The sequence below is a fragment of the Aphelocoma coerulescens genome, chromosome 24 (assembly GCF_041296385.1).
Source record: "Aphelocoma coerulescens isolate FSJ_1873_10779 chromosome 24, UR_Acoe_1.0, whole genome shotgun sequence".
NCBI lineage: Eukaryota > Metazoa > Chordata > Aves > Passeriformes > Corvidae > Aphelocoma > Aphelocoma coerulescens.
Genome location: NC_091037.1, coordinates 2,227,246 through 2,253,211, shown reverse-complemented (window position 1 = coordinate 2,253,211; position 25,966 = coordinate 2,227,246). Strand labels below are relative to the sequence as shown.

The 25,966-nt window shown below is 52.7% G+C and overlaps 1 protein-coding gene across 1 annotated transcript; it reads left to right on the top strand.

The window, feature by feature from the left end:
• The first annotated feature begins 3,992 nt into the window (after nucleotides 1–3,992).
• On the top strand, nucleotides 3,993–20,726 carry LOC138098207 (uncharacterized). Its single transcript, XM_068994562.1, has 5 exons — nucleotides 3,993–4,065; nucleotides 4,637–4,784; nucleotides 6,621–6,708; nucleotides 7,159–7,269; nucleotides 18,583–20,726. Exons 1-5 carry the CDS (start codon nucleotides 3,993–3,995, stop codon nucleotides 18,799–18,801), a joined length of 639 nt encoding a protein of 212 aa, XP_068850663.1. The 3' UTR covers nucleotides 18,802–20,726.
• The last annotated feature ends 5,240 nt before the right edge of the window (nucleotides 20,727–25,966 follow it).

The following is a 25,966-nucleotide window of genomic DNA, read 5'->3' as shown; positions in this document are numbered from 1 at the left end:
TAAATGCTGTGAGCAGGGATGGATGGAGCACAGGTTACACTAAATCCAGCAAGGCTGGCTGCTCCAGGAGTTTCAGAGCTGCCAGCACAGAAGAGAAGGATCACAATCCCTTCCCGTGGCTCTGCAACGTGGCTGTGAGCAAGGCAGGCCCTTGCTGAGTGCCTCAGCCAGCCATAAAATAGATGGGGATTTGCTCGGTGTGGGGAGGTGATAATTGGGAAGGGAATCCAGCTTTGGAATTGGCTATGGGTGCAGGCAGATCTTTATCAGAGGTGTTGTGTGCTGTGTGGTGGTTTGCTGGGAAGCAAAGAGGGATCAGGTTGGATTTAGGAGGGGGTAAAGACAGGACAAGGGTGTGCAGCTCTCTTGGAGCAAATTAGCTCCACTCACAGCTCCTGTAAATCAGCCCTGAGACTGGCCCAGCTTCCAGATTCACCTAGGGGATGCTGGTCAGTGCCTCAGCAAAGAGACAGGGCTCAGGCTCTCCTTGGGGCTGCTGAATTCATGGCAGACACTCAGAACAGAGAAAATGTCAGAGACCCAGTCCTCTCGCCCAGATGAAGCCTTCCTGCCTGCCCAGACCCCATCCCACAGCTCTGCTCCTCCCCACCTGCTCGGGATGTCACTGTGGGTGCACTAAGTGCAGAATGAGCTGTCTGAGCCCAGCTTTCCAAAACCAATCCTAGACAGGCCCAGTCCCTCGGTGGGGTTGTAGCATATCCCATTCCCAAGTTCTGATCCCAGGAACAGCCAGGCTGCTTCACGACCCCAATGTCCCAGAAAATGTCCCAGTAAACGTCCCAGCCACTCCAGTAGCTCTGAGGGAAGAGACCTCATTTCCAAAACTGTGACGCCCATCTCTCCTTTCCTTTCACAAATTCCTCCACACCAAGAGCCAGTGAGTCATTCCCGCTCTGCCATACCCTTCCCTGGATGCTTTCCAGTGGATCCATCTCTGCCTGGCTGCACGCTGCCTTGGGGAACATCTCTCTCGCTCTCCTGCAAGCTGCTTGTCCCGCTGTGCCTCGGTGATTATTGACGGCTGCTCCCACCGTGTCACCGCGTGGGGATGGCTCTGTCCCTTTGTCTCTCCGCCGGGAAACGCTGCCCTGGCTCTTGGCAGCGAGTCACAGCCAGAGCCACCAGCCCCGGGGCTGTTTGGGCTGTTGGGACAAAGGGTTTGTCATCGCCAGTGCCTTTAGCTCTGTGCCATGACCGCATCCCGCCGGGACACACATCCGTGTCCAGCGGGCATCCCTCATTCTCTGGGAGCTGGGAGCAACTGGCAGCGTTGGAATGTGGCTTAACTGAGCTCTGGGGCTGGTGAATCGCGGTATCAGCACCTCGCAGAACGTTTTAATGGGGCTGGTTGGTGCAAAGATCTTCCTCTGCTGGCGGCTCCTTCTGGAGAGGCACGCACACGCCATCAGGTGACTGGGAATGATGCATCGTGGAGAGATAACCACTTCCCTCCCTTCCCTGGGTCTGCCTCCATCTCCAGAAGAGCCGTGGGAGAACAAAGTAATGAACAAAACAGCTCTGAAAGAGACTGGGGGTGGGACGCCCTTCTTTTCTCCTTAATTGTAATACTGTGAATTAATTCAGCTTCCAGCAGGAACGAGGAGTTTCCCAGCAGCCCTCAGACATCCAGATAAGGCTGAGCTGTTTGCTGAGCCCCTCTGGGTTCTCTGGTACCTGCCTCACTGCCAACTGCTTCACACAAAGTTGTGGGGTTTTGGGTTTTTTTGGAGAGTTTTAAATTATTCAAGCGTGACACAGAGCACGGGGGTTTGCATTCTTAATTGGCAAAGCCTTTTCCCACTCCCGTCTGGAGGCCCCTGAGCTGTCCTGCCAATTTATTCTGATCCTGATTCACGAGCCTTGCAAACATCTTCCCAGGGCTGCCCAAAAGCCCTGACAGTGGAACTGAATCCTCAGCTGGCACTTGTGGGCATCTCCTGAGGCCTTCCTGGTGTTCTCTTTGACTTGAAACGCCCCTTCTTGCAGCCACCCTGACCTCCAGAAAAGCCCTGGTGGTGCCCTCCAAACTGTACCAACCACAGCTCTTCCCCAGGAGGAAATAAACAGGGGATATAGATGAAAAAATAGGTTAAAAAGGGAAAAAAAAATAAAAGAAAGAGGGAAGAGCAAGCATAAAAGAAGGTTTCTCTCTACTCCTCATTTTCTTCTAATCTTTGCATTTTCTTGCTCTCTCGAGACTTTCTTCTCTCATTTATCTTCCCCATCTCCTGAGGTTTCCTCTTCTTGCCCTGTCACCTCTCACATCTCCCTGCCTGGACCCCTGCAACGCTTTTGGGCGGCTCAGACTGTCCTCAGCGAGGAGAGCTGCACCTGCAGGGGCAGCGTTTGTTGTCACAGGGTTTGGTCCTTGCCCCTACAAGGCCACACAGCCCTGGGATGGGCTCTGACACCGGGATGTTCACGCAGAGAGACTGAAAAGGAGGAGGGGCTCTCACAGCAGCCCGAAGCACCTGCAGTTCTCCTTGTGCTCCTTCATTCCTTACTCTCCTCCTCCCCTGACTGTCTTCACCCACTGCCCCATATTTACCTCTCCTTCTTCTGCCGTATTTCCCCCTCTCTGCATTTTCTCAGCCCCTTCCTGCTATCACCCAGCCTCACCTGAGCTCCTGGAGATCCATTTTATTTAATTCCTTTCCCTCCTTCTCCTCCCACCCCCCTGCACACACCTGATTTACAGCGGCAGCAGGAGGCTGATGTTCTCTGCTCGTTCTCTGCTCCGTCCCTGCCATGCCCAGAGCCATTAGGGGCCAATTCATCACGGAAATGCCCCAGCCACTGTGACTGGGACATTCTTTACAGCCACAACCCCGAACGCTGGGCCGGGGGGTTTGGATGGCTGCGTGTCAGCTCTGAGGGAGCTGTCTGGAGGCACCAATATTATTTACAAGGTGGTGTGGCTTATGGAGGAGGGAAGAGGAAGAAAAGTGGCTGCCACCGCGAGTTCTGATGACTCCAGCACGCTGCCACCAAAGACACACAGCTCGGAGCTCTTCATTAAGGAGCGGGCGAGGGCGGGGAGGGGGTGGGATGCTGAGCGATGGATGCTCCAGGGTGGGACAGTTTGGCACGAGAAAAGCAGCACGGTGTGGGAAAAGGGATGGGGCATCGGGGTCAGAGCAATTCCTGGGGAGAACTCCTCAGCAGCAGCAGCTGGGGAGCTGCGGGGTTTTGTACCCACACAGCCAAGGCGGCAGAGCTCCGCGCTGCGGTTCGGGATCGACCAGAGCAGGGGGCGCTTCCCAGGGAGAGGTTTGCACACCTCAGTTCACTCCTGGATGACAGCAGCAAATCTGAGAGCTGGGGAAGGCTGGCTGGGAGGGGAGATCTGGGAATACTCTCTTGGAAATGATCCAGCACAGCCCTTCTGCCATTGCACCCGGCACAGGGCGAGAAGCGAGTGCTGGATCCGTGGAGGGGAAGGGGGAGTAAGAGGCAGGTTTTTCACCCTGAAAAGTCCTGTATTCGTTGTCCTGTGTGGTTTGGGAATGTGTGCAGATGTTTTATAGCCACACTCATTTTGTTTTATCACTTTGCACAGGAAAGTGGGCCTAATTCCGAGGCCTTGGGGATGGGTAGTTTAGGGGAGATGCTGGCTCTCACTGTGGTAGCCAAAGCCATAATTGTTGCAGAATAAGGTCCATGAGCCCAATCTGGTCTCCAAGAGCAGCCAGTAGCCAGGGCATTAAGAAAAGTACAAAAATTAGATGTGACAGACGAGTTCTACAAAGCCCCTTGTTCCCTCATCCCTGTCTTGCCCCCCTCCCCTGAATATCTTTTCCTCCTCCTCCTTCTTCTTCCTCCATCCCAATTATCTCCTCCTTTCATCACTGCCGGAGTTGTAAGTACAAAGTACCAATTAGCTAGTTTTCAAGTTTAATTAGGTTGGAAGGTAGAGCAAATTAAATCCTTTTATCGCAGGTTTCAAAGCGCTTTCCCATCGGGCCCACGGGATGGCTTTCCTTTGGATGAGGCCGGTGTTTGTCACCAAGGAACTGGCCCAGGTCACAGAGCAGGGCATGAAATGCAAGATTGGGTCTATCTCCCCCCTGCCCCTAAATCCTGCACTCAGGACATCATTTTTGGAATGATTTGGGGTGTGCAAACCTTTGCTCCACCTCAATGAATTGAGCATTGCTCCTTAGCTCATTTTAAGAACATTCCAGCAGCACCAGGAATTCAGTGAGGACGCTGTGACAAAGCCCAGCAGAAGGCTTTCAAAATACTTCAACAGTATCAAGCAGCAGGTCCACATGAATGCTTGGAAGCACCTTTATTCCCTAAACCCTTCTTCCTTTGAGGCCTGAACAAAGGCAGAAAAGCGGATCCAGGAATAAACACCTGAAGATGAAATTGCAGAGCGGAGTGAGGAAGTGTTTAACTCTTGGAGACACAATTGTAGCCACAATTTCTGTTCCTCTTGAGCTCTGAGCTCTGTGTTTCAACAGGATCTGGCTCCCTCCATGGAGCTGCCAGACAGGGACACTCGGGAAAGCTTCGGAATTCATCCTCACCTCTGCTCCTGGAATCCCTGGTGGTACCAGCTGGATTTCCCGGTGCTCTAACCCTCTCCCCTGTGCTTCCCCGTGTGTTGCAGACAAGCCACTACCTCAGAGTGCCCCCGGAGGCATCATTGGGATCGTGGGAGGCGTCATCGCCGCCGTCTTCATCATCGGCGTGGCCGTCACCGTCATCATCGTCTACAGGCGGCAGCAGAAGAACCGCTCCGGGACTGACAACGACCTGTGAGTAGCAGAATCCCTGCCCACCGAGGGTGCAGGTGCTGTGGGGCTGGGGGACAGCACCTCTGGCCCTTCCTCTACCTGCACAACGGGAATACCTGGCAGCAAAACGTTTTCCTGCTGTTTCTGTCTCGTTCCTCTGATCCGCTTCCCTTCCTTGGGGCCTCCTGGTGCTTCCCATCCTGCTCTCTCCACCACAGGGATGCCCCCCCCAGGTGCTGGGTTTGCTGTGGCACGTCCTTGGGGCAGAGGCTCAGTGCCACTGTCCCTTCCATGGATAAAGGGAATCCTGTTCCTCCTTTCTCAATGCCTTCAGGCTCCTGAGTGAGACTGAATCACATCCTGCCATCAGAGAGGGGTCTCTGATAGACCCTGAGCTCCTCTGAATGCACCCCAAAGAGTCTGGAATGGGTTCACATCCACCAGCATTGCAGATTTGGACCTATGGGTGACACAAACTCAGGCCATGGCAGGGACAGAGGCCACCACAGGGGCTCCTCTTGGGCAGGACTTGCTTTGCTCTGCCCAGCACAGGGCAGCAGAGATCCCAGCAGGGAACTGAGCGGCGTGGATGTCACTTTATGCAGCAGGAACCTCTTCAGGAGCATTCACCCTGGGCTCTGCTGAACAGCTCTGTCTTGTCACCAGCTCCTCACCCCCTCCCTCCCTTCCCACCTCACAGGGGAGGCACGGAAAGCCCAGCGCCCAGAGGTTGCTTTTATGTTCCCTGCCCCCCACCTCATTGTTGTTACACCTTGGGCACATTTTGTGCTCCATTTAATCCCATTTGAGAGAGGGCACTGGAGGATAGCGGGAGAGGCCGGGGAGAGGAGCGGGGGAGCGGCAGGAGATGCAGAAAGGCACACAAACAAACAAAAAAAAATAGTACCACAAGGTGAAATTGCATCAACAGCAGCGGGCCTGTGATGGAGATGCATTCTGACAATCCACTTCCCACAATGGCCCTCCACCAGGCTTGGGGAAGAGCCACTTCAGCTGAGAATAGAAACACAGCCGTGCCCTGCTCTGCAGAGGTGCTGCCTCTATTGTGGAGGCTGATCCCGAAGGTAATAGCATTTCTTTTCTGTAGAGCCATGAAGTCAATGTTCTACAGAGCCCCGGGGACCTGTTCTGCCCTCCCTGCCACCAGCACATTCCGGTCCCACGCTGGAATCCAAGGGAAGGCGCCCATCCCTGTCAGAGTCTGCACGGAGAGGAGGGAGGGGGGCAGCCAGCTAATTAGTGGATCAGAGTTTTAATAAGTTTTGTAAAAGGATTAGACGCATCTGTGCATGTGAACAGAATGTGCCGAGACAGTCTCTAGGCTGGGATTATCGTGGCTGCCAATCCCTATGCTCTGGGGTAAAAGCCGATCCTTGGCGAGGGTCAGGGACGAATGTCCCTGCCTGGCAGAGCATGCCCATGAGGAGGATTCAGATTCCGACTGGGAAGCCCATGGCAGGGCTACCATCCCAGATAAACTGCCAGACTGGGGCTGGCATGGCCTCGTTACCACTTTCTGGCACCTCCCAGCCACAGCACAAACCACGTGCCATGGGATGATGTGGAGCCATTCCCACGCAGGTATCCCAGCTGCACCCTCGGGATCTGCAGCCTGGCATGGGGATTTGCCTGGAATAGGCACAGAATGCTAGGAGGGAGTTTATTTCCATTACCAGTTCTAACTGGGGTGAGACAAAGGGCACGGGGGCTGCCTGAGGATAATCTCTGTGATTGTCTTGGCACTTTGGTGACAAACACCATCAGACCCTTGGGCACAACAAAGCAGCAGAACCTTTTCTCCTGCCTTCTGCTCAGCAGCCTCTTCTTTCCCTGCAGGATTGACCTGCCTCCGTCCCACAAACCTGCCCCTCCACCAAAGAGGAAACAGGACATGAAAAGCCACCTGACTCCAGAAGACATCCAGGTAAAAACCCACAAATTCCTGCCTCTGGCATGGAAAACTGATTCCAAGCAGCGTCCACAGTGCCTGGATTTTGGGAAATGGAGGTTGCAAGAGCAAAGAAGTCCCTGGCTGAGTTTGAGGGGCAGAAAGTATGGATTTTTCAAGGCCAGGTTGGATGGGGCTCTGAGCAACTTGGTCTAGTGGGAGGTTGGGACTAAATTATCTTTAAGGTCCCTTCCAACCCAAACTGTTCTATGGTTCAGTGACTCTGTGACTTGTCCCCCCAGAATTCCCAGAGTCTGGCACTAATTGAAAGCTGTAACTTGGATTCTGCTGCGCCCCTCTTGTGGATATTGAATTCTCAAGGGGTTGGCGTTCGGCTGTGCTGGCACCTGCAGCCGAGGCTGCCCCAAGCTGTGCCAGAGGATAACCCTGGCTCTTCTCATCCCTCTTCTCTCCCCTCCACTCCAGGTTGTTCACTTGGACAACATGAAACACGAGGAGGAGATCCAGAAGTTCCCTCTGCAGACTCCCTACTATGACATGGCAGCCCCTGAGCCCTCTCCCTACAGTGACAAAGTGGTAAGGACCGAGGGTGGCAGTGGTGCTGCTGGCACCTCACCCCAGCCCCACCTGGTTCACAGGACCTCTCACCCTAAAAGAGAAAGATCCCCACCATCCACAGCCCAGGATTGCCCTGTCCTGGAGGAAAGCAGCCTCCACACTCTGATCTCAGCTGTCCATAGGTCCCAGAGCTGTGCCTTTACGGCTCATCCCTCAGTAAAACGCCCTGCCCACCCCAAATTCTCTACCTGAGAGCCGCCTACCCCACCCTGGCCACTCCTCACCTCCTGCAAGGAGCCCCTGTTAGAGTTTGCAGCTGCGGGAAGCAGCAGTGAGAGCTTCACAAAGCAATTATCTGCAGGGCAGAGTGTGCCAGCGTTTGACTCTCACTTGACAACAACAAGTTCTTTAAACCCTTTTTTTTTTTTTGTTTTTTCTGGTGTGTGGATTTGTTCAGCCTCAGATGGGGAGATGTTAATGTGAGGCAGCAGCAGCAGGGAGAGATTAAGGGTCAGGAGGAGATGCTGGCAGTCACATGGGAAAGGCTGGTTTGCAAGGAGTGAGGAAATGTGAGATGCAAAGGCACAGGGAACAGAAAACAGGTAAGATCTGCGTGGTTTTTTGATGAGAAACCAGAAAACCATCCTCATCCCAGGCCTTGGACAATATCCTTTCCCTCCCTCACCCTGTGGCATGGGGATGCTCTGTCTTTTTATCCATAGGAGACAAGATACCCCAGTGAAAATCCTTCCGGTCTCTCCCAAACTCCTCCTCACAAGGAGTTCAGAGCACTGCACGCCCAGCCTGGTGCTTCAGCAGCGTCAACTCCCTGGCTGGAGAAAGGTGTACAAACATCAGCCCAGACCGGAGTAATTTTTTATGAACACCACTAATTACAACCCAGTTCACCCCGGTGTGACCCTGCCAGGTGTGTTCCTGTGCAGATAATGGAAGGACAGGGCCCAGTGCCCTTTAGCTGGCACGAGTCTGCAGCGAGGCAGGTGCCGAGGGCATTGGAAATCAAAAGCCACAGCTCAGTGCTGAGCCGGGTGGATGTGATCCTATTTACTTCATCCCTAAGGGAAAACTCCCCCTTGGAGCCCTCCCTCAGTCCTGGGGCTGGTCCCCAGCTCTTTCTAATCCTTGCTGAGTTTTAAATGAAACGCAGGATGTTGGAGCAAGACAACTGCTTGGAAAGCATCTGAAAGCTGAATTTCAGGCAAGCAGGGGGATGGAGGAGCTCATTTTGGGAAATAACGAGCAGTCAGTTAATTAAGTGGCAGAGTTAGTGATGTGAGATGGGGCCTGATGGGTTGCTGCTCCGTAACCATGGGAACAGAGTTTGCTGCTCCCAGTCCTGGCCGGAGAAGATGCATTTCCATGTCCCACGCCTGGCACCGGCTGCTCCTCACCCGTGGATTCAGCCAGGAGGTGACGGACTGTGGAGCTCTCGTTTCATTTGGCCCACGAAGAACTGGCTCTGCAGTGAGGATGTGGTGTCTGGGGCACTCCAGCTGCTGCCACAGCTCTTGGCACAGGCCTGGCACAGCTGTGGATGAGCCCTGTCCCTGGTCAGCTTGGCTGGGAGCGTGTCAGGCTCGCCCATCACGTACCTGCGCCGTGCTCTGGCTCTCTGCCCCAGCAGCAGGATGAAGCTTGCTCCCATTCCTTGCTAAACCGCTGCATCCTTTGGGCAGGCAGCTGGCTGTTCCAGTTTGGGACTGGCAAGGGAGAGAAGGGTGTCCTTGGCTGCCAAGGAGTGCTGATTTGGCTGGATTCTTCCCAGATCACACAGGCAGGACGCGCTGCCACAGCCAGGCCAGGGGTGGGTGGTGTTGTCTGGCCACGCTTTGCAAAGGAACAAGCTTTGCTTTCCTCCCTGCAAGGAAAAAAGTGACCTGCATCACTTTTTTCACCCTTTTTTCACTGCAGAAGCCTCCTTCTCGTGTCACCATGGGAGTCTGAGGAGTGGGAACCTCCAGGGAACAGCAGGAGGGATGGTGGTGGTTACCAAACCAGCACCACGGGATGGAGCAAGAGCTGCCCAATCCTTCACCCGAGGGCTGGGTCAGCTGGAGGATGAGGAGGGAAGCACATCCCTGGTCTCTGCCAGGCTCACTTTGGCACAGCCCTGCTCCCACTGTGCCCAAAATGCAGATGCAGGAGGCTGCTCTGGGGTATCCGTGGTTCTGGGATCCTTGAGAGAGAAAGGTACAGCAGAAAGGCAGGATATTCTTGTTCTGCCTGTACTTCATCCAGAGATTTGGCTTGGGAGGGGAGTGAAGAAGATGAGAGTGGAAGGGAGCGGATTCTGCAGGAAAACGGGGCGGGTGCACTCAGCTTTAAATGAATTGTGCAAAACCTCGTAATTTGGGATAAACCAGATTTATCACGAGGCGGCATGAAAGCCACTGCCTGGGGTTGGCGATTTCACAGCGCTAGAACGGGAGTCAGGGAGTGATTAGAGATGGAAAAGAGCGAGGGAGGGGGGAATGGGAGAGGTGCCAGGAGAAAACAAAAGAGGTAGGTGGAGGAGGAACCTCCAGAGAGGGTGTGCAGGGACGTGTGTGTGGACGTGTGCTGGCAGGGGACCAGGACAAAGGGAGAGGCTGGGGCACGTCAGCAGGGTCAGGATACCTGCAGGAGGGAGCAGAACTGGGAATGAATATGTATTTTCAGGTGTTGCAGGCTGTGGGAAAGCCAGCACAGAGCTGACAGCCCCGAAACGCCCGAGGACAGCGGCGTGGACACTGAGGCTGCAGGAGTGCGTGTAGGGGTGGGGGGGCTGCCTGCAGTGATTTCTCAGAGCAATTTTGGGGTAACAGCGAGGGTATCAGAGCAGGAAGGGGATGGAGAGTGTGTTTGAGGCGTGTGGGTGCAGGCAGGTGTGCTCTGCCTGTGCTTTCGTGACAGGTGGATGCTCGGAGCGCGTGTGAGAGGCAGCAGGAGCCAGAGAGAGGTGGAGGCAGGAGTGAGTGGAGGAGCAGAGCTGTGATGAGTGTCCGTGTCAGCAGGGCCCATTTGCACAGGTAGAAGGGGAAGTTTCATTGCTGCAGACAGCAAAATAATTCCTCTGGGTTTGCAGGGCAATTACCGGGGTGCCGATGGCGCTGATTTACACTGAGCGCTTGCGTGAGGCAGTGCCAGGCCTTGTATACAAGGCACATTATTGATATTGTAATAAATTCTGCTCTCAACAGGCAGCAAGGAGCAGGAGGGAGCCCAAGAGTGGGAGAAAGGGAGAGAAATCCATGGAGAAAACACCTCCTGTGGGGAGAAAGCGGGAGAGGAGTGAGGCAAAGTAGACAGGATAGGAGTGAGGAGGTGAGACTTAGTCTGCCTTTCTCCAGGAGCAGGGGAGGTACTGAGACACAAAATTCAGGGGGAAAGAGCTCTGCAGGGCCTAGGTTTAGGTCTGAGACTGGACCTGGCATTGCTGATATTCCTAAATGGCCAAGCTCTGGGTCCAGACACGAGGCAGAGGCTCCATAGGACGCGCAGCTTTCATGCCAACAACGCGCCACCGCCATCTGGCCACCAAGGGCAGGGCAGAGGTGACCTCCAGCCCTCTGCTCCTCCAGCCTCCAGCTTTGCTGAGCACTGGGAATGCTGCTGCAGCCCCGTTCCCCATCATTCCCCTCATCCCCGTGGCTGAGGGGCAGGATCAGAGAGCCGAGCCCTGGCACAGGCCAGCGCAGCAGGCAGGGATAATCACTGACTGAACAACCCCTTCCAGCAGCAGGCACTCAACCAGCTCATCACAGGGCTATAAACTTCTGAAAACGGCTCAGCCACAGCTGGTGGGTGGCTGAGGACACTTCCAAACAAAGAGGAGAAAAACACTTTCAAATTAAACGCCTTTTGCATCATTGCCATGCGGTGCAGCCATTTTGGAAAGGGGAGAGAGAGCCTGGAAAGCTGTTTTGTTTGGAAGAGACAACTCTCTCCTCTCAGAGAGGCTCAGCAGATGCCTGGCCAATGCTGGCACCGAAACTAGCCCTAAAAGTGAGGATTAAAGAAATTCCACGGGGCAAGAAGCCAGGATCCCCCTCACACCGTGGGTGTGCGGCACCGAGGCTCCTCCTGGTGATCCGTATTTGCCACGAGCTCTCTGGGCCATCCTGCCTTCCAGGCTTCTCCCGTTAGTATTTGCATGAAGGATGCCCGGGTAGGAATGATCAGACAAATTGGATAATACTCCATTCATGCAGTTCTTGCTGATAAGCCTGCTTAGGGAAGGAACACCCAGAAATATTTCCATGCCAAAGGAGGATGCTTTCAGCATCTCTTAGGCCGTGTTACAATGACAAAACCGTGCTGCAGAGTTAATCTGCAGTGCCAAGCTGTGCAGCCAAGCCTCGTGTTAAACGAAGCACTTCAGAACTCCACAGTCCCCACATCGGGGCAAAACAGCCGTGGTGGCCAAGCAGTGCCATTGCCCTGTGGCCCTGCCTTTGGAGTTCTGGCTTTAAAGCCATTCCCTCCTGGTATCTCCTTCCCAAACGCCAAAACTCAAACCAGTGATTTTCACTCATGTCCCCAAACCTGAGTTTGCAATGAATCCCAAATTCTTGGGTCAAAACAGAGAGCTCAGGTGCGTGATAAGGTCTGAATTCAGTGATCCAGCCCCAGCTAAGGAGAATGCTGATTCCAGAGGGGTTCAGTGGAAGACGAGAGCAGCGAGATGCTGCTGGGAGCAGCCCCAGGGAAGGGGCAGTGGCTGGGAGTGCTGCCAGCCGGGGCTGGGTCACTCAGCTCTGCATTTGGGGGAGCAGTGCCTTCGGGACTTTTGCTTTGATTTGGGATTTTACCTGACTGATTATTCATTACCTCCCTACCTCCCTCTTTTTAACTGTTTTTTCTTCCTCCTCCCCTCCCTCCTCACCCTTTTCTTCTTTCTTCCCCTTCACCCCCCGTGTCCTGTCTCACCCCTCACCATCTGCACGGATCCTCTGTCCTCACTCCCCACCTCCCCCCGACTCCTCCCTCGTGTCCCCCCACCGCCTTGCTGCTCTCTTCTCTCCAGAACCCTGGCAACAAGGACTGTGATGTCCAGTATGCAGAGCTGGACACGTCCGCTCTGGCCGCGTCACCCAGCCCTCGGACCTCCATCCATGCTGGCGGAGACCTAGTCGAGTATGCAACCATCCAGCCCAACTTACGCTAGCGCATGTCACTCTAGGCCCTTTCCCCTCAGTTCTGGCCTCAAGGTACACATGGCACTCTGCCTTCCTCACTGCACCCCTCAAAGTCACCGCTGCCCTCTCCCTGGATTCCTCCCTCCCTGTGGAGCGCTCCCTCTGCGTCCCGTCTGTCCCTCCCTGCCTGCTCTGTCTCTCTCTCCGCTGCCCTGGTGTTTGGGGGTGCTGCCAGGAATGCCTTTGCCTTGCCTTGCCTCTCTGCATGCTCTTTTCTCTGTGTTTCCCTTCGCTTCCTGCAGCCAGGCATGTGTGAGAGGGGCAGAGGGTTCATGGCTTCGTGTCAGAGCAGGGGTTTGCCCCCTGCTCCAGGTGGGTTGGAAGTTCCTGCTCTGGTTCGGGGCATTTCTGCAGCACCTGTGAGGAATCAGGAGTCAGAGATGCTAAGAGGGCTTTTCCAGGCCAGGACAAGGAGGGGAGGGAAAGGAAAAGGGGGCTGGTGGAAAGGGGAATTAAAACAAGAAGAGCTTGTGTGCATGTGGAAGTAACTGTAGAGAAGACGGAGCATATGTGCATGTGTGAAAGAACAAGGTGGGAGAGGATGTGAGAGAATATGGGAACACCTAAAGGTTCCTGCAGCTGAGAGACTCCGTGGATAAGAGGCAGGCAGAGAGCGACTGCATGCGACAGTAACAGGGCTGGCGTGGCGTCACCTTGGTGCAGGTGGCAAGTTTGGGTGCTTGGGAGAGAGATTGTTTCCCTTGGTGTTCTCCTTCTCAAAACTAGACCCAGACCGAGCCCTGTTCTCCTGATCAAGTGTGACCAAACTTTTTCAAGCTCAGGTCCTGTGGCAGGGAGTGATTAGGGCTCAGTTGGTTTTTCTGGACCATCTCCCGTGACCCTTTGAATGCTGGTTTTTTTAGTAGAAAGGGGTGATTTCAGCTCTTCCTACATTCTCTTGCCCCATAATCACAGCTTTTTCTCAGTTGTTAAAGCCACCAGGTCCCTGAAAAGGAGACATCTCTCCTTTCCCACCTTTCCTGGATGATGAGAAGAGTTTTTGGCCAAGGAAATGCCACTGGTACCCCTCTCCTTGGCTCCAGCTCTCCGTCACTCCCGTGTATTCCCGAAGCTGTGGTGACTGCAGGTTCTGCCTTGTTCCTTCCCCTTTATTTTGCTGCCTTTCCAGCAGCAGGAAGGGGCTGTAAAGGGAAAGGTAAAGAGAAAAGGCAGACAGCAAATGTAGAGGTGCTTTGCAGGTCCCTGAATCCCTCCTGGTCACCCCAGGTAGACCAAAGGAGGCTCAAGAGAAGCGGCAGCTTGGGGCTGAAAAGGGACAGCTTGGAGAAGACAAAGGGAAGGAAGGAAACGAGGATAAGCAGGAGGAAAACGGCATTTCTACAAAGCCCCCTGGACAATCCTGTTGCTCAGGGTGTCCCTGAGATGAGGAACTCTGTGGGTGAGGGTGCAGCACACACACCCCCGGGTGCCACGTGTGCAGGGGGCTGCTCCGGTTTGCCTCTATCCCTGTTTCCCTGGTTTTCCCGTGCTGGAAGCAGCCCTGTAGTTCCCCTGCCGTAGCTGAAGCCCTCCTAGGTGAGTGTCTGCAGCAGCCCCGGCCGGAGCAGATCCGTAACCTCTCTCTCTTGCGGTGTCTCACCCACTCCTGCTCCCAGAATGAGGATCAAGGTCTTCGTAGACGTAACGAGCGAGAGTGGACAGTAAGTTTTGGACTGGTTTGGTTTTTCCTTCTCTCCATTTGCGTGTGGGGGGCTGTTTGTCACTGGACAGAGGGGCTGGGCAGCTCCCAGGCACTTCCAGCCTCCCGCATCCTGTCTCAGATGAGAATTCCAGCCCTGAGGAAGGGGTGGTTGAACCAGCCACTCTCCCTCGTGTCCTCACCTCCCGTTCCCAACAGATTCCTGGGCTGCTCCCCCTGCTCCAAACAAGGCAAGAGCTCCCTAATCCATCTTGGGAGGTCTCGCCTCGTCCTCCCCAGGGAGGGGAATTTTATTGTCAGCAAAAGGACAGTAATCCTCCAAATCCAAATTTGGAAATCCTCCCAGTCTCTCTGAAGTAAAAATAAAGCCAGTCATATGGCGCTTTGAAGGTGTAATCTCCCTGCTAAGACACACCACAGATCAGGGCAATTTCAATTTTTTTGATGCTTTTTAAATTATTTCCTCCCCCTTCACCTCCCCACACTCTGGCTCTCAGTTTTGCTTGGGAATTTCTTGTCCCTGTTGCAGCAAGAATAGCTGGAAACCATCAGACTTGGATCAGGAGCACAACAAATCAGTGACCAGGGTTCAGATTCCCATTTCCAAATTGCAGAAGTAAAGCAGAGGTGGCTCCTTATTAGTTTCCCATTTTTAAATGAGGATATCAGCCCTGCCTTGACTCCAAAAGGGTGGAGAGGAGGATTTGGGAGAGAAACAGGGAGGAGGGAAATGTTTGGGGGGACTGATGGTGTGAGGTGCTGTAGGAACACGGACCAGGTACGTACCAGAGGCAGCAGGGGAAGAGAGAAGCATGCTGTGAGAAGGAATGCAACGTTCTGAGCAAGTTTTCTGCATAATTAGTACTTGCATGTGTCTGAATGCACCCTTCTTCATAGGTTCTTGCTCTGTATTTTGGGAATTTCAGCTCCATCTTCCTATTTCCTGAACCCAGGGACGAGTCCCTCTGTCCCACCTGCCCTCAGTTTTGTCCTCACAGAAGCCCAAGCTCAGGACCATTGGTTCCTGCTCATCCCTGACACATCAGTGTTTGTTCTTCACCCAGGATGGGGATTATCCAAGAACTCCCTCACAGATAAAGCATCAAACAGAGCAGGAACATGCCCAGGGATACCTAAAGTCATGGCCATACTTGGAAGTGGAAAACCAGCTTGAATGCCCCGAGTAGGGAGTTCAGACCCAGGGAAGGAGAGGATGTGAGGCTCCCAACACCATGAGGAAATGCTGCTTTTTTTGGTTCCCAGTGTGTTTTCTGTCCCCCAACACCTACAGCCCCTGCACTGGCTGCTCCACAGTGGGACAGCAGCTTTGTGTGGCTGTCACTCAACAGAGCTGCTTCTTCCTGGCCATCAGCCCGTGCTGCATCCCAAAATTCAAAACCAACAGATGAGGAGGGTCAGGGTAGTAGCAGCCCAAAATTTCAGGGGTTTTGAGCAGCAGGGCCTTTTCCCAGCCAGGAAAACACAGGTGAGCACATCCCATGAGTGCAAAAATGTGCTTGCCTTGAGCTTGGCCAAGCAGAGAAAAAACCATTACCCATCCAACTCTCACCTGTAAAATCTTCAGATTTCCCAAAAAACACAGCAGAGAAATGCTCGGGTCGCTGAGAAGGAGTTTTTCACTTTCAGACCAGTAAGAACTCATTATTCCAAGATGATTAAAAGTACAGGACATGGTCAGCTGCTGCACACCTCCTGTTACCCAAAGAGTTGTTCTGAAAACAGGAGAAAAGATGGAATTGGGTGTGGAGGGATGGGGAAGGGTTGAGAGTGAGTCATGGCAGAAACAAAAGCTCCCTAATTCAATCAAATAAAGCCTGTTTAAAGGTAATCTGCCAGGCTGTCTGAAATGGATAGATTGCTGACATCCCCTTTAATCAAGCTCTTGGAAATAAAACTGAGAGGGGAGGGTGTAACCCAGATAATGAAGAATTGCATGGAGTCATGCTGGAGACGAAAGCAATTGGGAGAAGTCAGGTGGGGGAAGGTGGTAGAATCGTGTGCCAGTTCAATTTAATTAGTTCATTATCCCTAATTTAATTTCAAACTTCGTTAAAGATAAATTAGATTGGGGAAAAGTCACAGTGGGACTGGGGAAGGAAGTCAAAGGGCACCGGCGGCTAAATATGTTAAAAAACACCAGGCTGGTTTTGTCCTCCTCCCTTTTGCCACTTAGAAATGAGTTCAGGGAACAAAGCAGGAGCAGAGCAGCTCCTGGTTCAGGTGCTGAGGAAAGGTAAAAGGAAGCAGGGAATTCCCTTCCTTTGGCCCTGACATTCTCCAGCTGCCCCCACCTGTGAGGAGTGAGCACAAAACAGGGGCCAGCAAGAAAAGAAGGATTTGTTTGCCCTCACCTGTGCAAACAGAAGGGCTGACAGAACTGCACTCGGTGCCTTTGGCAGTGCTGCACGGGCTCCTGTCTCGTGGCCACATGAACTGGGAGATAAGCAGGAAGAAAAACACTCTCCTGACCCAGCATATTGTCACAGCCAGCCCATAAAGAGCATCTGACAACCCCTCTCGCTGTCCCCTGATCACACCCAGGGGTCTCTCTCCTAGGAGACCTTTCTGTCCATGAGACCTGCACACAGCACTATCGCATCCTCTGCTTTTCTCTGGCATGCTCAAAAAGCACATAAACCTCCCCTCCCACTTAATTGGTAACAAATTACAAGAAACCCCCTTCGCCTGCTTTGTCTCACTAAATTTCTGTAATTAAGACAACTTCCCTTTCAGCTTAGCTTAACCCAGAAAATTAATGATCTCTATAAAGCAGGAGGAGAGCAAGGCTAAATACAGGTTTTTTTTCCCCCTCGCAGGTGTGGAGAAGGGTTCTGTTGAGTGTGAGAGTTTTTGAGAGTAGATTGTACAGGGAGAGGGCTTTGCACCTCCCATTCTCCCTATCTGTGAGTCCTTTTTTATCTCTTTTTATCAGCTGGGGCCATCAGAAGAACAGCAAACATTTATTTAAGGTTGAGGTAGAGTTAGTGGGGCTTTTTCATGGCCCCTGCCTTGGGTTCCTCCAGTTAAAGAGCTCTAATGCTGCACTTTGTCCACATTTTCACTTGGCAATTAAAAGGCTGGACAAAGCTGTGGGAATGGCCCTCCCAAATTTAGGAGACCAGCACAGCAACTCCACTACTGACTTTTAAAAGCTCAATCTGTAGGATAAACAGTTTTGCCAGTGGAAGGGAAATGAAAATGAGGTTGACCTCAGCACTGCTGCTGTTTCCCTGGGGCTTAGGCAAAATTTCCCTCACTGGGCTCAGCCAGGCTGTTCCCAAAATTGCCTTCATTCCTCTCCCAGCGGCCTGAGCCATCAATAAATTATTCTCAACACCTTGTTTTCTATAGGTTTTTTTTTTTTTTTTCCAAGCATCCTGGTGAAATATTCATCCAGGAGCTGGCAGCAGATGACCCGAGTGGGTTGTTCTGTTCCTTCCAGCTTTTTCTCCTGAGGGCCAGACCTTTGTCCTTTCCACTAAAATGACTGTTCCTGGGATTTTGAAAGGCAACAAGGAAGGACTCAAGGGCAAGTTGCTGGCTTCAAACAGCCCCCGCTCAAACCACAGGCATCCAAGTGTTTTCCAGCGCTGTTTGCTCCCTCTTGGAGAAGAAATTATCTCCGGCTGAGCGCCCCTGAGCACAGGTTGGCTTTAAAAACAGCCTCGCTAAATGCCCGTCCTGCTCGGGTCATCCTGCAGGGTTTCCAAAGCAGGAAAGGGTCTGGGAGCAGGGAGGAATCCTTCCCATCTGCTGCCACCCTCTGGGGAGCCGCAGCCCTGGGCTGTGGGAGAGATGCTCCCTCGACCCCAGAGAGCAAAGCACCCACGCACACCCCGGCAAAACCACGGGACCGACAGAGCAGCCTCGGGTTTGAAAGTGGTTTTATGTTCTCTGCAGTTGATTTGACTCACAAAACCGGCCCCGAGGCTTCTCGGGGAGCTGTTCACACACGTAAAGCCGAGCACTCCTGTCTCCCACGTAAACATCAGACACAGTAACCTTATTTTGCATCCCAAGTCCCCGGTAGGACACAGGTGCCCTTTAAATGGAAAAGCACGGGGCTGGCTGAGATTAATGACACCTTCAAGCACTGCTTTTCCAAAACTCAGGTGTGGAAAGAGTTAGAAAGCGTGAAAATAAACTGCCCTTCCTTGGCTGGCTGCTTGTTTTGTCCAGAGAGCAGAGTATTTACAGACAAGGGACAAACCGTGCCCCGTCCATCGATATTCATCACCGATCCGGATATTTCAGGGAGTCAGACCAAAACTTTGCAGTGTGAGGATTTATCACCTGGGTTTCCATTTTCCTGAAGCAGCGAGCTCGGTAATCTGTTTAATATTCCACCCTGCTTGCTCTCTGTGTGTCTCAGCAAGGAACTGAAGAGCTGTGTGTGTTTTCTGGCCGGTGATCCCAGAGTTTTCACCCGTTGACTTTTGTCTCTACTTGCAGAACTTTGGAAAGTGTCACTCAGAGATATCGAATGCGAGTGATTACCTGACCCGCTGTTACTCACATGAAGATCGATATCTGGAGAAGATCCCTCATGTCTATGCCCCCTTGTCAGACCTCCCACAAGATCTTTATCCTCACCATTCCGACATCTCCTTCTGCTGCCCACCTCCCGGCTCCCGGGCTCCTTACATCTGTCCTAAGGAACAGTATGTTTAAAGTGTCAACACGGCAAAAAAAAAAAAAAGGAAGAAACTCATGAATTTCACCTCTCCTGTTGCTCAACAACCAAGGCCCTCCAGCCACCCTCCCTTTGCCATTGCTCATTTTATCGATTGATTTTAAATCCGGGTGCAATCGCCATGATTAGTTCAAAGTGTCTGCCTGGCTTGCTAATGCTCAAGGGAACACTCTGCCTTCTCCCACGTCTCCTCCAGTACCTGCATCGTTCTTTTCTCCTCCTGGCTCTGTGTGTGCATGTGTCTGTGGGTGACAGCTGCCCCGTGGTGGATGGGATGTGCCCAACCCGCTCCAGTGTCCGTAGGTTTTTCCCCTGTGTCCATCCCTGCCCTCTTTGCACCGGAGTAGCCGGGTGTGGATTCTTCACAGCCCTCGCTCCAGCTTGTGTGAGGTTTTACAGCACAGCCAGTGCTCACATCTGAGCCTGTGGCTTTTTCTTTCTTTTCTTTTTTTTTTTTTTAACCCCTGGCTCCTTTTCCCCCTCGGAAGTGGGGATAGCAGATCCCCGTTGTGAAGAGCTAAACAGCCAAGATTGCTGAACCAAATCATAAGATGCTTATAATGAAAGATGCTCAAAACCAACCCCAAAATAGAGATCAGGACTTGGTTTAGGTGGTTTGTTTTGTCCTTTTCCCTTCCTGCTCCCACTCCCAATCTCTTGGATTGACTCTTTTAAAGGGGACATATTTTGGAGTCAACAGATTTGAGAGAAAGCATCCTTTAAATAACAGGTCTGATAACCTGAAACCCAAAGGAGAAAATAATTATAAAGGAAAACATTCGCTCTAATTTTCCTTTCAAAGCCTAACGTGGCTCCCCACGAGCTTTTTCCCCCTCTCTTCCTTGCATCTGTTGATTGGAATTTTAAAATTAACTCAGGCAGAATATGAAGAATAAATCAGGATTTCAGGTAATCTCCTTGCTCTTAATGAAGGATAAAAGCCAACAGAGGAATCTGGCCTTTTAACTTTTATAAAAGCATCTTAGTTTTGGGACTACACCTTTTTTTGATATTGGAATGTGTGTGGGTGTGTAAATCCAAACGTGTACATTCCTGTGACCACAAAGTGTTTTAGAGAAGGGAATTTATCTCCACATCACATTTGTGTTCACTTGTATTAGAGGAAAACAAAAAATAAATATTGATGTCCACTTCAATGTGTACAAAAGCAAAGAAGAGGAAGAGGAGGACAAGGAATGAACATCCTGCCTAAGAGCTTGGCTTCAGGGATAACTTCCATCCGCTCCACCCATGGCATGGAAGAGGTGACGGCTGGAATGGTTCTGAACAAGGGGATAAAGCTTTGTGGCCAGAGGGCATTTCCTTTCCTTTGGCTCAGGCTGGGAGTTTGGCATTCTGCAGACATTAAAATCCCTCTGCAAAACGTGAGGATGCTCGAGCTAAGGGTGTGTGGGAGGGAGAGGTGGGCACCACGCCGTTATCCCGCTGCCCAGGCACCAAAACCTGTCAGTGCTGCCCATGCACGTGAGAAATGAAACTCCCAGCAGGTGACAGCCCCCTGCCAGGGGAGGTGTGACCACACAGATGTCCCAGCCCAGCTCCTGCCCTGCCACCCAGACTGAGGCACCCGTTTATTTCTGTGTATCTGGATCTCAGCAGCTCTGGTTGTTCTCTGCCCTTTCTGTGTCCCCGTCGCCTCCAGCCTCACCCTGCCTGTCCCTCCTCCTCCTCCCCACAGCAGCACATCTGTGTCGCTCTACCTCGTGGGTTCCCCGCAGGCTGACAAACACATCTGGACGAGGGAGAGGAGTTTCTGCTCTGGTTACTCGTGCAGCACAGCCCTGTGGGGGATGGCACCTCATGCATGGATCCCCTGGCCCCTGAATGGCAAAAAACAGCCCCAGCCCTTCCCAGCCCTTCCCCAGTGCACGCTGCCGCTTTGCGCTCGAGACAGGATGGTGGCTGGTCACAAGGACAAGGTTTGTGGGGGGAATTGCTGCACCTGGAGAGGTGTTCTCCTGCTGGGAGGTGGCCTCCCACGAAATGACAGGTGGGTGCATCAGCTGAGCGGCCTGGGGGTGCTTGTCTGGCTGAGGAGTGGATGAAGGGGCATTTTCGATGCATTTTTGGGCCAAGCTGAAATGGGCAGCAGCAGCTTTGCCACGTGCCGGTGCATGGAGCACTCTCATTCCCAAAGGATCAGGGGAGTGTCATCAGGACACGGCCTTAGAGCACTCCACACGACTTTTCAATCCCATCCTGTCAGTCCTGACTGATGCAACCCTTTCTGGAACCATTTGGATTCACATTTCCTCGGCCAGTCTCCGCAGGATTCAGCCGGTTGTTCCCTCACACCAAAGGACTCCAGTGCTCCATGTCTCTATTCAGACAATGCTTTTTTCCCTCTGGTTTTCTCCCCAACCCACCTTGGGTACTTTCTGGTTACCACAGAGCTGGAAACTGGGCGTGCTCTGAACTGAAGGCACAGGCACCACACTCACCCCACGCTGAAGTCTGCCAAATCTGCCTTTGCTCCCTCTCTTTGGAAAGGTGGGGAGGTGCTGGAAAACCCACAGGTCTCTGACGTCCTGGGATCAACCCAGCACCACTGACCATGAGGAAAAAGCAAGGAATAATCCGTTCCAAACTTCCCTACCTGCATGCCTGGAATAGCAGAGTGCTGCCTGTGCTGTGGTCTGATTTGGAGCCTTCACCTGATGCAGTTTCAGACAGATCCAGGAATTTAAATGAGAAGTGGAATATGTTCAGGTCTTCAGATACAAGAGGAAAGAAGCCAGACAAAATGGTTGCTTGCCAGAGGAGGCAGAGAACACGTTGCAGGTGGTTTTCTCTGCTGCTCATGTCTGGGACAACTATCCTTTGACGAGGAAGGGGAAGGCAGGGATACAAACTGCAGCATTATAGAGAAACTCTGCTTGCCTTGAGCAGCTTTGAATCTGAGCTGCCCACAGAAGTCTGCCACAAAGGGTTTTACTGGGCTTGCAGCAAAGCAAAAGGATTTCAATCCTCCTTAAAAAGGTAAAAGGCAGGAGAAGCCTCAGCTCAAAGCAGCAGCTTGACTTGTGCCAGCACGTGTATTTAGTCTAGGAATGGCTTGGTTCACTTTGCCTCTCCTGAAGAGCTGGGTTGATCTCAAAAAAATGGCAAGAGGGACTGGTCACATGCCACCAAGTTCCTTTGCACCCTAGGAAAAGGGGGAAAACCCTGCAGGAAAACCCTGAAGTAAGAAATAGTGAGTCCACTGTTTTGGTTTTACAAATCTGTGCTTGGAAATGGTTCTGATTCAGGGCTCTTATTCCTCGCTCCCTTTCCCTACGGTCCCACAGCGTTTGCCCAACAGCTCCTTCCAAACTTCCCTGCTCCTGCTGCCACGGCTTGATCCTCACTTTGTTCCAGGATAAGGCTGCCCATGCCCAGGGGGAGCTGCAGGTGCTGAAATCAGGGCCAAGGGGAGGTGTTCTTCTGCTGGCACGGCACCAAGTGACTTCAAAAGGTCCCTGCTCTGGAGGCTGAGCCATCCAGCAAGGTTGGGCGGAGATTGATGAACGAGTCCAACTGGAAACTGCTGGAGTGGGATCCAGTGGGCTGGCAGTGCATGGGAGGAACTGGTATTGTAGGTTAGAGAGGCATTTAGGTTGAAAAGACCTCTAAGATGAAGCTGTTCTTCCTGTTACCAGGGTGAAATGTCACGGTTTCTGTTCCAAGTGCTGGTGGCACTGACACCAGAGCTCTTGCAGATGGAAAAGACTGATCACAGAACTTAAATAAAAGTGAGCTGAAGAGTTACAGCAACTCCTGTCCTGCCTGTGGGACCTGTGTGGGGTGTTTGATGTCTGCCTTGCTCCCAGGGCTGGTTTCTTGCTGAGTTGTCAACCCACATCCCTCATCCCTTGCACTTCACCCCCCAAAATGTACTCCTGCCTTCTCCCAGGGGCTGCTGCCTGTTCCAGAGGCTCCTCAGGACTGGAATATCCCACTTTTCCTGTTGCATCCCTCCCTGCCTGCAGCACAGGGGACACAGGACTCACAGGTAAGCAGAGGAGCAGGGTTCAGTGACCTCCAAGGCGGTTTCTGCTGCACTTTCCTGCCCTGGCTCTGCCCCCAGAGCAATTACGATGCTCAAGAGATGCCAATCTCACTTCATTTTGTTTGGGAATCCTCCTCCCAGCCTCCCCCTGCACGTGGGTGGGACAGAATCAGTCACAAACAGCCGGTCCTCGGGGCCAGCAGCTATTCAGGGAAAGAAAAGGGGGGTTCCTCCTCCTCTCCAGCCCACTTCTGATGCCAGTGGCCTGATTTCCTTGTGCAGGCACTCAGCCCTGGTTCCAGAGGCAGGGGGACACTGAACCTGCACTGCTGGGGGAATGGTCCCTGAGTACATCAGAACCTCCTCGGGAGGTTCCCTATCACACACAATTGATCAATAAACCATTTATTGATGGAATTTTTAGCACTAGCTCTGAGAGCGAAAAAGCCCCAGGATATTTCTTAACAACAAAGCTGCACTGCACAAGGATGGAGCCTCTGCCTCTGGATAAAGGCCTTTTGGAACAATTTAGCCACGGATTTGGGGTAGCAAATGGCAGAGGGATGGGGTGGGGGCTCATGGAGGGAGGGTGAAAGGGTCTGAGTGCAGCCTGCACCAGCAGCAGCCAAAGCTGGTCACTACTGGGAAGGGTTTATTGGGATGTGAGAGAGAAGCTGACACAATTCTGCTGAGAACTCCGATGTTTCTCTGGGCTGTTTCTCAGAAATATCAAGGAGAAACACAATTCTCCTCAGGGCCAGGATATCCCACAGGATGGTGGGAGCAGAGTGCTGGCAATGCTCCCCTCAGTCTGCACAAAGACGAGTTCATCCTGTATTTCTGGAACCTGGCATCTCCCCCCAGGACTGTGCTTCCTTCCCAGAAAGGGGAAAAGAGTCTGGATTTACCTCCTGCATGGCAGTTTTTAACACATTTGCCCACAGACTGCCACCAATGCCCATCTAAACGTGGTACATCTGAGCTGAAAAGCCACCCAAAGCCCCAGTGTGGCCTCAGAAACACCTTGCACAGGTGAAAGGTGCCCGCTCCAACAGGGGTGCCAGGAAACACATCCATTCTGGCTCCTGTTTTATTCCCTCGTGGCTGTCAGGGTCAGCGCTGAGTTTTGTGGTCCCTTTCTCCAGTGCTGGATGTCTGATCAGTGCCACACTCAGAACAGAAAACTTCCTGCTGGGTCATTTTATGGTTGTACAGGAATTTATGCATCTATTCATATGTGTAAAACTAAAGAACAGCTCTTGGACTGCACTAAGTATATCAAACCTATCAAAACACTTACACAGGATAAGTAAATGGGTACTTATGTAGTGTAAGGTGAAGAGCTGCTGTTTTACCACCTAATCAGCTTCATAAAGATATTTTCTCCTAGAACTAAAATAGAGGCCCCATGGAGGGTGGAGGATGTTCAGAGTGGGGTGGGGGAGCTGCAGATTCAAAGCCAGCACAGGAAAGGGCTGCACTGAAGATTTCACATCCCAGCTGCAAACAGGGCAGGCTGAGCTCTTTATTTTCTTTTTTTTTCCCCCTCTACTGTCATGCTCTATTTTCTTCCACTTTATGGCAGATGGGAGGTGAGGTTTTAAAGGCTGCCAAGAATGCATCCAGCCCTGCTCCTCTGGGGGAACAGCAGCATAGATGGAATGAACTTTCTCCAAGCTGCCTCCCCCCCCCCAGCCTCCCCTCCCCCTCATAATCCAGGCTCAAGTGCCATCATTTTCATATCACTACTAATTACATTAATTATTCTCCTCAGCATAAAACTCATTAAGCTGGAATTTACGGTTCATTAAGTCAGAGCCAGGGTTCTTCCTCGGTGCAGTGTTGTGGGGTCAGGATTATTTCTGTCCTGGCTGGGGGCAGGTTCTAATCCGTGTCTGCCTTGGCCACTCTCAGCAGCACCTGCTGAAGTGCGACCAAAGTCGTGTGTGCCACCTCAGGGGTGTCACAGCAGGCAGGGGGGTGCCTCTGAACCCCGGGAGCACTGGAGAGGTCAGCGCTGCTGGTGTGAAATGTGGTTTGTTACAGCTCAGGGGACACCAGGTGTGACGAGCAGGGCGGGAGCAGCCGAGGGAGTGCTTGAGGCAGGGTGATCCAAGGTGCAGCGGGATGGGCGGAAGGGTTGGTAGCTCAGGAGATCCAGCTCCATGTCTGGTGCAGAGCTGCCCTGAGCCTCTGGAAGTCACTCCCAGCACAGGACACAGAGGATTTTCTGCCTGAGCTAAAGCAACGCACTCAGGAGGCTGAAATAAGAGTGAGATGTTCTCCAGAGCGACCTCACACCTACTGCAGGGGTGTCCAACCACTCCCTCCGAGTGCCATGGGCTGGAAAGGCCATCCTGGCCATGTCTTTGGGGTGACAGCAGTGGCAAGTGCCAGTCCTCCACGTGCCTTTTGCCAGCTGGAGGGTTTATCCCACCTGCACTCCCTGAGACCCGGAGTGATGAGCACTTCCACCCTCTGGGTGATGGTGTCACCTCCTCCCCTCGCAGGGACACCGCTCTACTTAACCAGCACCTGCCCTACTCCTCAAGAGCAGCCAGGAGTGATGTTTCACTGATTTTGGAGAGTGAAAACCGAGCTGGGAATGGCAGGGAAGGAGGAACAAGGAGAAGCTGCACATGCCCTGCCTCGGGCTCCTCAGCAGACAGGGCTCCCCAGTCCCAGACTGAGCCCAGGAGCTGGAAGGGATGGGCAGGATCGCTTCCCAATGGATCTGACCAACAGGGAATCTGTGTCCTGAGTGCAGTCCCTCCTTCTCACACTGCACAGGTTCCTACCACGCTCCCTAATTACTGTAATTAAGTAGTCACGCTGAGTGATGCTAGACATGGGGTTCGGAGTCGTTACAGCCCTGCAGGAGATTAAACCAGCCCCATCTCCAGGGTCTGAGCTCTTCTCTGTCGTGGTGATGATGGGTTAGAGCAGGAGACAGAGCTCTGTGACACGGGGCTGTGTCATTTGTCACGGCTCTGGGGTCACAGCATCCTGTCATTGCCTGCGACCTCCACATCCCTGCAGCTCCCAGAGGTGCAGGACTGTCTGGAACAGTAGATTTGAAGCCCTGGAAGGGTGAGCTCCTTGTGACTGGAACAGAGATGATGCCTGCTTGTCTA